Consider the following 11,733-nt stretch of genomic DNA (forward strand, 5'->3'; position numbering starts at 1 on the left):
AGAATGACTTAAAATGTCATAATGAAAGGATACTATGAAAAATATATTGAAAGCGAGCTAGAATTTCTAACATCTAACGATTCTTACTATATATACCTATGGACAAAACATAAAAAATATACAGATAAATAGAACAGGTAGTAAATTAAGTCAATAGCTGGGTATATCTCTATGAGTCATTATTTAGATTTATTATGAGTCATTATTTAGAGTTGGGTGTATATGTTGGAAAATGATTATAGCTTTGGTTTGTTCTTTATTTTCTAATTCTTTGAGGTGAAAAGTTAGATTTTTTTACTTGAGATCTTTTTTATTTAACGTAGGCTTTTATCATCATAAACTTCCCGTTTAGTTCTGCTTTTGCTGCATTCCATAGTTTTAGTATGTTGTATTTTCATTTTCATTTGTTTCAGGATATTTTCCAATTTCTCTTTTGATTTCTTCTTTAGCTCATTGGTTGTTCAAGAGTGTGTTGTTTAATTTCCACATATTTGTTAATTTTCCAGTTTTCCTTCTGCTATTTTCTAATTTTATTCCATTGTAGTCTGAGAAGATACTTGGTCTGTCTGCTTAAATTTGTTAAGACATGTTTTGTGACCTAACGTGTCATCTATGCACCTAATGTGTGATCTGTCCTGGAAAATGTTCCATCTGTGCTTGAGAAGGATGCGCATTCTGCTGCTGTGGGTGAAATGTTTTGGATATGTCTATTAGGTCCCTTTGGTCTGTAGTGTTGTTCAAGTCTTCTGTTTCATATTGATCTGTCTGGATGTTCTACCCATTACTGAAAGTGGGGTGTTGAAGTCTCCTAGTATGACTTGATTGCTATTTCTCCCTTCAGTACTGTCAATGTTTACTTTTTGTGCTTAGGTGTTCTGATGTTGGGTCCATATATGTTTGTAATTGTTATATCTTTCTGGTGAATTGACCATTTTATCATTATATAATGTATGTCTTTGTCTGCTGTGACACTCAATACAATTAGCATTATTATGATATAAGTTCTTGGCTTCAAAGGAATTCATTCCTGGTACCTTCCTGATCAGGGTTTAGCCCAGGAAATCCCCAGATTCATATATTTACTTATCTGCAGAAGCTAACAATGCATTTGCCTTGTTTTGAATTATAATATCAGTACTTCTACTTTAATGGACTTTTAGTACTCATCAGCAGTTTGTCAGATTTCTTTCACACTTCCGTAACTTTTTGTTTTCTGTTCGTTAGGGCACAGCCCTAACTTCCATCCTTACATTCTAGTAAATTAAAAGAAAAAAAGTTGTATATACATGGATATTGTTGACTATATGAAATACATTCATTTTTTAAAACAAAGCAAACAAAAACTGACTTTTTTTTACCCCTAGGCAATTCGGAGTTTTCAGGTAGCCCTTCACATCTACCCAATGAACCCTGAAATATGGAAAGAAGACCTTTCTTGGGCAAGAACGCTCCAGGAGCAGCAGAAGGTAGCACAGAGGATTAAAAAAAGTGAAGCACCAGTGGAAGTAACCCATTTCTCACCAAAGTCAATTCCTGACTATGACTTTGAAAGTGATGAGATTGTTGCTGTTTGTGCAGCTATTGCTGAAAAACAGAAGACCATCTCAGCAAATAAAACAATGGTGATTGTGTCGGCCTCTGGGACTGTAGAGACGGTAACTGAGAAGGAAGATGGTGCTGCCCCACCAGATGGCTCTGTTTTTATCAAAGCCCGATGAAGCATAGCAGGAATTCTTTGAATCTGTCTTTTTGATTGCCACTTAAAGTTGTGAGCATAGGGACATTTACTCTGGAGAAATAGGGGAAAACTCCTGTTTGTAAAATAAGTTTTTCAGATGAAGCGTATAAAAATAAATGGTAGAAGTATTGTATAGTGTTTGGACTATGCATTGATAAGTTATGATTTAAACTTCTTAAGATTAGAATTCTGAGTCTAGTGGTTTTTGATTAATAAACTTAATTTAATCCAAATATATAAGTGAGTACATTTTAAAGACACAACTTGAAAGTGGATTCTCGAACAGTGAATAGCTTGATGGCCAGTGTTATATTAAAATGTTGACTTGTTGACTTTTGTTTTATGATAAAGGAAGTGGGTGATTTCTTTTCCTTTTAGAAATATACTGCTGTCACTATTCACTCTTCTATTTTTCTTGTTTCATTAGAGTAAGTTTGTCACAAAGCTTGAATATTTTTGAAAGTCATTTTGATTCAAAGTTGTCATTTGGTTACAAGTGGAATCTTTGAAAGTTCGGCTGAAAATGCATGCAAATGTGTACATTCTGAACATTTTCTGAAGTTTCTCCTAATTCTGATTTGTGCTTATATTTTGACTTTAAAATTATTATAACAATGGTACTTGCCTCCTTCAGTATTTGTTAGATGTGTAAAGAACTGGTAAACGTTAGAATGATGGTTTTATTTTTTTAATTCTTAAAGTAGGTAGAATAGTTCTTACCGCACGCAAGTCGTTTTTAAGATGTGCGTCTTTGAAATGAATGGCTCTTATAGATACATCGTAACAAATTGTACTGCTGTCTTGTCCCAGTCAAAAGCAGTATTTTCTTCTTATTATTTTTAAAAGCTTAAAAACCTTGAAGATAACTTAGCTCTTGCTTATAACTTTCCAGCTGATAGTTTGGAATTCCTTTTCTAGATAACTTTTTTGGAACTACTCAGTGAAATGAGAAATAATCACAGTTTTGAATAGCTAAATTGTATCTTTCTAAAGATAAAAAGCAGGGTTGTTATTATTAAAGTGCCACTGAGTGAATAACTTAGGCACAGCACACGTGGAAACCGAAATGTGACTTATGGTACAGGCCCATGAGTAGAGAAGGATATGATATGTTGAAGGAATATTTCATTGAAAGGCCACAATCACATCCCCAAATCAATACTGTCATTGCTAATGTGAATTATAATTTTTATCCTACATATATTGTAGTACAATTATATAAACTGCTGGACGCTGATACTTCTGACACTCAGGAAGCTATTATTGGTGTAAAATTAATTTTATCCTTGTTAGAGATGAAAGTAAGTTACTTTATTTTAAGGAATCTTACCTTACTCTCTTGGAGGATGTGAGTAATGGTCTACATTTTTCTGAGATGATTTTTAAAATTTTTATTTTAGTGGAATGCTTCTCTCTTTTTTTCAGAGTTGGAGAAGTCAGCGCTTGCCTTGAAAAGTATATTTTCCCCCAAAGTTGTATCAGAAAGTTAGCTCTGGTCAGAGAGGTTAGTTTTAGAATGATCCAGAAAACCAAATATTAATTATATTTTATTTTGTATAATAAGGAATATCCTCAAAGGGTAGATAGTTGGGTATCTAGAGAAGTGAGCACTTACCATTTGGTATGTTGTTTTGAGTAATAGGTGTTTGTTTATTGTGTAATTTGTGAATAAATATTTTTTCTGAATTTTAAAGATTTGCCTGTTGTGTTGTTAGCTTTTTAAAAATTAGATTTATTTATTTAATTTCTTTCTTATGTGACAATAAAATATGTAAAGCACCTTGCATGGTGTCTCGCATATGAAGTACTTGGTAAATGCTAGCTTTTTCTTTGAAGAACTTGGATTAGTTTGGAAATGTTTAACTTCAGTTTCTTCTGATTTTAAGAAAGCAAGACAACTTCTTTGTATGTAATCTTTTCCTTATCTGAAAGTGAGACGTCACTCCTCATATTACAGGACAGATGGTTATCAGTTGGAGGTTCTTCTTGTTGTAAGGTCTGTGCCTCAGCCCCAAAAGAGGCAGGAGCCAGAGTGGCGCGCACGTAGCCCTAGCTTCTGTTGAAGAACCTAGGGTTCCCCACATTGACATTGCTAGGCCAGGTTAGTCACTTCCTTGCTCAGATAGAAGAAATAAGAGGTTTTAGACATAAGTTGGAGGAGAGAAAGAAGTAGTCAGTCATGGAGAAGAATGGCAGTTCATTTCTCCAGGCCCCTAAAAATGCTTGGCTAACACTCTGGTACGCACAAGGAGAAAAATACATGCATTATTTTATAAGGATGTGAATACTGATATAAAGACATTTACTAAGTTTGTTACATAGAATAACACATCCTTTTGAATCTGAAAGAAAAATAATTGATGTTCATGGCAGTGACATAATTAAAGATGTTTAATACACTTTCTGAAAACACTAACACTAAAATTATACTGAATATAATTTGCATTATTCTTACTTGAAAATTGTATGGCAGAGACACTCATTAGATAGAACACTACACATCCAGACCATGCCTGATAATTTGAGAATCCTATATTATTTTCTAGACAACTTAGGTTATAGAGTATTTATCTGAAATGTGCTAATAAATGCTATGTAAACATTGAAAAGTCGTGAAAAGTGTAGATCACAGAACTTAGATCTACAATTGGGGCCTATGTACAAAATGTTATGGTGGTAGTCTAAATATAAGAAGCTTTTAAATTGATGTTATATGGCAGAACTATAATGAGGACATAATGAAAAAAACTGTCTCAGAAAGCTGGAGTTTCCATAACTGACCCGTATAGCCTTTTCAGTTTGAAAATTATGCTTTATGTAATATCAAAAGCTTGTTTCACTGCCTTTCCCAGCAGTAGGAAAATTGTCAATAATTTCTTTAATTTCAGGCTTCCTGGTTCAGAAGCCCTTCTAAATCGACTGTGGACGTTGATTTCAGGACATACGTGTGATCTAAATGAGTTATGAGTTGACACAAGAACCATAGTTTCATAATTATCTTCAAATAATGGATATACTAAATGTGGTTTTTATTTTCCTGAGAGAGGATTATTAAACTGATGGTGTATTTTGTAACTGCTGGCATTTTAGGATTGAGAAAGTAATTTTTTTTAACCAATAAGAAAATACAGAAATTTGTAAATGACTAATCATTGCCAAAGTAGATTAAAATGAAATATATCCCTTTAGTCACTTGCAATTAAACATGCCCTCTTGAACGGAAGAGAAGGGGTGCCCCTATCGCTGGTGTACCGTGAATTGTGCCTTAATGTGTGTTATGTGTGAACTTCACCAGCTGTGTGTGCCAAGCTGGAAGAAAGGTTGAGAAATGCTGATCTCCCCTTCATTGGGATGGCAGAAGGTGGGATGGCTTCCTTTCATAGTGCTGCTTTGGGTACCATTAAGCAAGGAATCCTGATCTCTCCCTTCCCTCCTCCCTCCCACCTCCCCAGGAAAGGGAGCTTAAGATAAAGAACTGGACATACAAGCCCCTTTCTCCGCTTTTTTGGATGTTCCTGCAGAGATCCTATGTTGTAGTCTCTTGGCAGACCTGTTGTGAGTTTTGCAGTGAAGGCTCTCTGCCTCTGCGAGGGGAGAGCTGTGCTTGTGCAGGATTGCCTGTGCCTTGGGGAGCAGGTCTGTCTAATTCTGGCTTTGATATCAGGTGGCCATTGTTGCCACAAACCTAAATTTTATGCTCTACCCTAGACTTTCTCAGCAATAAATCTGACATACTGAATCTCCATCTGCCTGATTCTTTTTGTCTCTCAAGTAGCTCAGAAGTCAGGAGGGGACAAGGGGTATTATTTTATGCCTCCCTCAAACCCCGGCAAAGATTAGTGCAGATTATATTTCAAAGTACGCATGACACAAAAACTGAATTGGAGAATTTTTTCTAATTTTACATTTTCTTAAATCACTGAAATTCTATTGAAAATGGATAATGTTAATTACAAGGCAACATGTAAATATTTGTTCAGGATATTTGAAAAGTCGACTGGCTTGACATTGTGATAGACCACAATGTTGACTCTAGATTTAATTTGAAGGAAGGAATGTGAAATGAATCATGATAGCCTCTGCCCACTCTGTCAACTTTTTTAAGAGTGTAATTTACATATAGTAAAATGTGCCCATTTTAAGTTTACAGTTTGAGGAGTTTTGACAAATGTGAACCCTCACACAGTCACCGTTACCATCAAGATGAGGGATATTTCCATCACCCAAAAAGTTCTCCAATGCTCATTTGCAGTCAGTTCCCTTCCACCCCAACACCAAGCAAGTTTCAACTACTGATCTGCTTTCTGCGACTGCAAAATAGATTTGACTTTTCTAGAATTTCAGATAAATAGATCATACAATATGTACTCTGTGTCTGACATTTTTTGCTCAGCATAATACTTTTGAAACCTATCCGTGTTGAGATTCATCCATGTTATTGTGTATGTCAGTAATGTGTTCCTTTTTATTGCTGAGTATTATTCTGTTGTGTGGATAACCCACAATTTGTAGCTATTCATATCTGTGGATGGACGTCTAGGTTGTTGAACATCTGAGTTTTGATCTATCACGAATAAAGCTGCTATGTATATACATCACAAGTCTGTGTGTGGATATATGTTTTCATTTCTCTTGGGTAAATACTGGAGGTGGGATTGCTGAGTGTTATGGTAACTATATATGTGTAGTTTAGAGGAAACTGAAACTTCTCCAAAGTATTATGTATTAAAAAATTTCAGTTGCTCAGTGTCCTTGTCCATGGTTGGTATTGTCATTGTTTTTAATTTTAGCTACCTTGGTGGATATGTAATGCTATCTCATTGTGGTTTTAATATTCGTTTCCCTGGTGATGTTGAGCATATTTTCATATGGTCATTTGACATTTGTATAATTTCTTTTGGGAAGCACTGTTCAAATTTTTGCTCATTTTTTATTTGGTTTATCTTATTACTGAGTTATCAGAATTTTTTTCTATATTCTGGATAAAAATCCTTTATGAGATATATGTATTGTGAGTATTTTGTCCTCATCTGGGGCTTGACTTTTTGTTTTCTTAATGATACCCTTTGAAGAGCAGAAGTTTTTAATTTTGATGAAGTCCAATTTATATATTATTCTTTTAAGGTTGTACTTTTTGTGTGTTGAGCAATCTGTGTTTACTCCAAGATGAGAAAGATTTTCTATGTTTTCTGTTAGAAGTTTTACAGTTTTAGCTTTTATAGTTAGGTCTGTGATTTGTTTCAAGTTAATTTTTATGTATGGTGTGAGGTAAAGGTCGAGGTTCATTGTTTTTGATGTCTAGTTATTCAAACACTATTCATAAAAAACCCATCCTTTCTCATTGTAATGCCTTGGCATCTTTGTTGAAAATTAATTCACCGTGTGTTTGAGGATCTGTCCAAGCTGTGTGTTCTGTTATGTCTGTTCCTATGCCAATACTGCCCTGTCTTCATTACTATAGCTTAAAATCGTAGTCTTAAAAATCACTGTAATTTTTCAAACTTATTTTCACCCCAAAATCATTTAGCTATTCAAATTTGTTTGTCCTTCCATATACATTTTAGAATCAACCTGTTTCTATCTACTTGCAAGTCTTCTGGGATTTTGATTGAAATTGTTTTGAACCTATAAATCAGTTTAGGAGGAGTTACTGTCTTAACAATACCACGTCTTCGAATCCATGATCATGGCATGTCATTGTTTTGTGTCTTTAATTTCTCTTCGTAATGTTTTTTAGTTTTCTGTGACTAGGTCTTGCCCGTATTTTCGTTAAGTTTATCCTTAAATACTTCATATTTTTTTGATGCTGTTACAAGGAGTGTTTTTAAAATTTTATTTTCCAATTTGATACGATGACATAAAAATACAATTTAGTTTTGTATATTGACCTTGTAGCCTACCACCTTGGTAATTGATTTATTAGTTGCATTAGCTTTTTTGTAGATTCTTTAGGATGTTCTACATGTATTATCATGTCTTTGTGAGTAAAGACAGTTTTCCTTCTTCCTTTACAAACTGTATGCTTTTTATTTCTATTTCTTGCCTTATTGCACTGGCCAGAACCTCCAGTGCAACGGTAAATAGAAGCTGTGAGAATGGACATTCTTGCCTGGTCTATAATCTTTTGGTCTTTGACCGTTAAGTATGATGGTAACTGTAGTTTTTTTATGTATGTCCTTTATTAAATTGAGGAAGTTCCTTTCCTAGTCTGCTGAACACCTTTTATCATGAGTGGGTATTGAATTTTGTTAAATGTATTTCCTGAATCCATCAGAAGATTGTATGATTTTTCTCTTTTATTCCATTAATAAGATGAATTACATTTTTCAAATCTTAATTCAGCTGCATTTCTGGGATAAACCCTATTTAGTCATGATGGATTATCCTTTTTAGCTCTTCTGGATTCAATTTGGTAATATTTTATTAAGAATTTTTACGTCTATGTTCATGAAGAATATCGTTTGGTAGTTTTCTTGTAATATCTTTAAAATTCTTGAATCAGGATAATGTGGACCTCATTTAAAAAAGGTGAGAAGTATTTCTACCTGCTCTTTTCTCAAAGGATTTCTATACATTTGGCATTTCTTTCAATAGTGTTTAATAGAGCTAACAAGTGAAGTTACCTAGGCCTAGCATTTTCTTTTCGGGAAGATTTTAAATTACAAACTCAGTTTTAAAAACAGCTACAGTGTAAATCTTATCATTTATGTCACATTGAGTAATGGTATGGTTTGATTAAATTAGGATCCAAAATCCACTCATTGCGTCTGTTCACATGTCTCTTACTCTTCTATAATCTAGGTTCCTCTTCCTTTTTTTGTCCTTGCAATTTACTTTTAAAGGAACTGAGTCATTTGTCTTTTAGAATTTTCCACACTTTGTATTTTATTTATTGTATCTCACCTAATGTTATTAATGTTCCTCTGTACCTACATTTCCTATAAATTTTCCTATAAATTCATTGGTTCAAGTTTTTAGCAAGAATGCATCATGAGTGGCTTTGGGTACTTAGACCAGAAGTTAAATATTTCTGGCTCTTTCTTTTTGTAATATCAAAAGCAATTGACTCTCTTTGCCTAGATCCATTATTTCATTGGAGGCTAAAAAATGGTGATAATTATTGGTTTTTTTGTTGCTGGAAGACTTGATCTTTAAAGAAAACTTTTCCTCATCAACTATTTTGTTACCTTGAGAAACAATTTATGTAGTTGAAGGCTGGTAATATAGTGGAGGCTTTCTTCTTTCCCTTTGTTTACCACTAGCATCCTCCAAAGGTGATGAGTGAGGTGTTCTGTTTGGTTTTGTTTTTGTACCATTATGAAGTCATGCATTGACATATTTGATATGTTTTCCCTGCAGTTATTATTCATAATGAGAGTGTGTACATGCTGAACTTCTGGAGATAATTCCAAGTTCGTTTTTTCGAAATGATTGTACCAATTTTATACCTCACCATTAGTATGTGAGAGTTTCTAAGGCATACTTGGTATTTCCAGACTATAAATTTTCTACAAATATAATTGGTGTATAAGGGTATATATATCATTGTGATTTCACTGCTTATTCATTTTTAGACATTTATGACCTGAATTATTGATTTCTTATGATAGAGGAATATTATTTAGCTTTCATATTTCCTCAATATATATACTTACTAGTTCTGCCTCCATTTCCAATAAAGTTGATTATAATTTTGTCTTCGATCTATACTCATTATTTTATGACTATGTAATTACTGCACATAGTTGATGTCACCTAGTATATTATTTTTATTTTACATTTCTTGTACTTGTGTTTGTTTTTCATGGAGTTAATAATTGCCTTGTTGTTTTGTTCTTTAGTTTTCCATGTATATAATGCTAATTTAGCCTGACTGTCTAATAGAAATATAACACTCCCCTCAGTATTGCCAAACACCAAATAATCTGTCAATTTTCTTTTGCTTTTCTTTCTTTTTTAACCTTAGAGACATCCTAGAGCACCCTCTCCTGACTCAGTCTGGTTTCACTGTGCTCTTGGCCTGCTGTGGAGCTGATGTCTTGAGCTCTCTTTCATCATTGTTCTTGAAATTCTCTTGGCTTCCCTCGTATACTGAATCTTGTTTCACGCCTTCTCAAGAGAGAGAAATGTTTACCTAATTGTTCAGATTTTAGTGTGTCGACTTGCTGTGGTTAAAAGTTCTTAGGACACAAATATGTTTGGTGTTCTCTTCTGTCCTCCTCTTCCATGGTGTGGAATGGGGTGGATGAAAGGTAAGGTCATGAATGAATGGTAGAGATATTGATACTGATATAAGGACAATGGGCCCAACTATCTTTCTCTCTTCTCTTCTTTTTTTCGAAAAGGCTTTCAACCTGGGACTAAAACCCCAGGTGTGGTTCAGGGCAGCTCCACACTAAATGATAGCGTCAAACACTCTCTCTTGCTCTGAGTCTCTTTCTCTGGTTCCATTTCTGGTGTACCTGGACAGCAATCATGAGATCATACTTGCAGCATCTTAGACTCAGGTTTAACGGTGGTGAAGGGCATGAGGTGGGGGGCGTGGGGGAAGAGAACAAACTTCATGGCTCGTTTGGTCTTGAAACTAGTACGAGTAGTTTAGGGAAAATGAATATTTCTGTGTCAAGGTTTATGGCCAAAGGCATAGCTGATTTTTCCACAGCCCTTAGTGTTTGTGGCTCCAATAAGAAACTTGTGGAGAGGGGTGGCTAGGCTTTGGGAAAGGACTGTTGCATTCCATGGTCTTCTGGTCAAAGTATCACTTTAGAAGCTCTACCAATCTTACAATCTTATCTAACACATTTGACCTGGTTGGTTAGATTGTCTTTAAGATTATGAGATAGTGTTAAAATTAGCTTTCTGTCTGCTATATCCTGCTACGACCAGGTAGGATTTAATATCAGCCAGTTAGACAGTCAGAACTTTCTTACATGGAACGTTTGGAGCCACAAATGGTCTGGAACAACTTTTCCACAAGAAACCATCTTTGCGTAACATAGCTGGTAAGCCTTACAAAGAAATGTGGAATAGATGACAAACAATGTTGGAGTCTTTTTCCTTGGCTGTTCTATTAAGAATAAGCCAGACTCAACAGTAAAAAGATATTGTTATGAACTGAATTGTGTCTCCCTGAAATTCATATGGTGAAGCTCTAACCCCCAATGTGACTGTATTTGGAGATAGATCCTTTGAGATAATTAAGGTTAAATGTGGTCATAAGGCTGGGCCCTAATCCACTATGACTGGTGTCCTTATAAGAGAGACACCAGGCATGCATGTGTACAGAGAAAAGGCCATGTGAAGATACAGCAAGAAGGTGGCCAGCTGCACACCAAGGGAAGAGACCATAGGAGAAAGCAAGCCTGCCAGCACCTTGATCTTGGAACTTCAGCCTCCAGAACTGTGAGAAAATTAGTTTTTGTTGAAGTCACTCAGTCTGTGGTATTTTGTTACGGCAGCCCTAGCAAACTAATACAGACATATAACTCAATTAAAAAATAGGCAAACAATTTGAATTTGAATAGATATTTCTTCAGAGAAGATATACAAATGTCCAAGAAGCATATGAAAAGATTCTCAACATTAGTAGTCATTAGGGAAATGCAAGTCAAAACCACAGTGAGATACCACTTCATACCCATTAGGATGACTGTAATCAAATACAAGGACAAGAAGCATTGATGTGGATGTGGAGAAACTGGAACTCTTGTGCATTGCTGGTGGGAATGTAAAATGGTGCAGCCACTTGGGAAAATAGTTCGGCAGCTCCTCAAAAAATTAAACATATAGCTACCATATGACCCAGCAATTTCACTCACAGGTATATAGAGGATTGAAAACATAGGTTCACTCAAAAACCTGTACACAATGCTGCTACCGGCGTTATTAATAACCAAAGTGGAAACAACCCAAATGCCCATCAACTGATACACGGATAAACAAAATGTGGTATATCCACACAATAAAATGTTATTCAGCCATAAAAAGGAATGAAG

At 34.9% G+C, this 11,733-nt stretch overlaps 1 protein-coding gene across 1 annotated transcript in view; it reads left to right on the forward strand.

The window, feature by feature from the left end:
- The window catches only part of TTC33 (tetratricopeptide repeat domain 33), a 40,287-nt gene extending 36,856 nt beyond the window's left edge, over window positions 1-3,431 (forward strand). Inside the window, exon 5 of the mRNA XM_046671626.1 lies at window positions 1,365-3,431. Within this exon, the coding sequence (XP_046527582.1) occupies window positions 1,365-1,718 (354 nt within the window). The 3' untranslated portion in view covers window positions 1,719-3,431. The remainder of the gene's footprint in view (window positions 1-1,364) is intronic.
- Window positions 3,432-11,733: the final 8,302 nt, after the last annotated feature.

Source organism: Equus quagga, chromosome 9, assembly GCF_021613505.1.
Source record: "Equus quagga isolate Etosha38 chromosome 9, UCLA_HA_Equagga_1.0, whole genome shotgun sequence".
NCBI classification, from domain to species: Eukaryota; Metazoa; Chordata; class Mammalia; order Perissodactyla; family Equidae; genus Equus; species Equus quagga.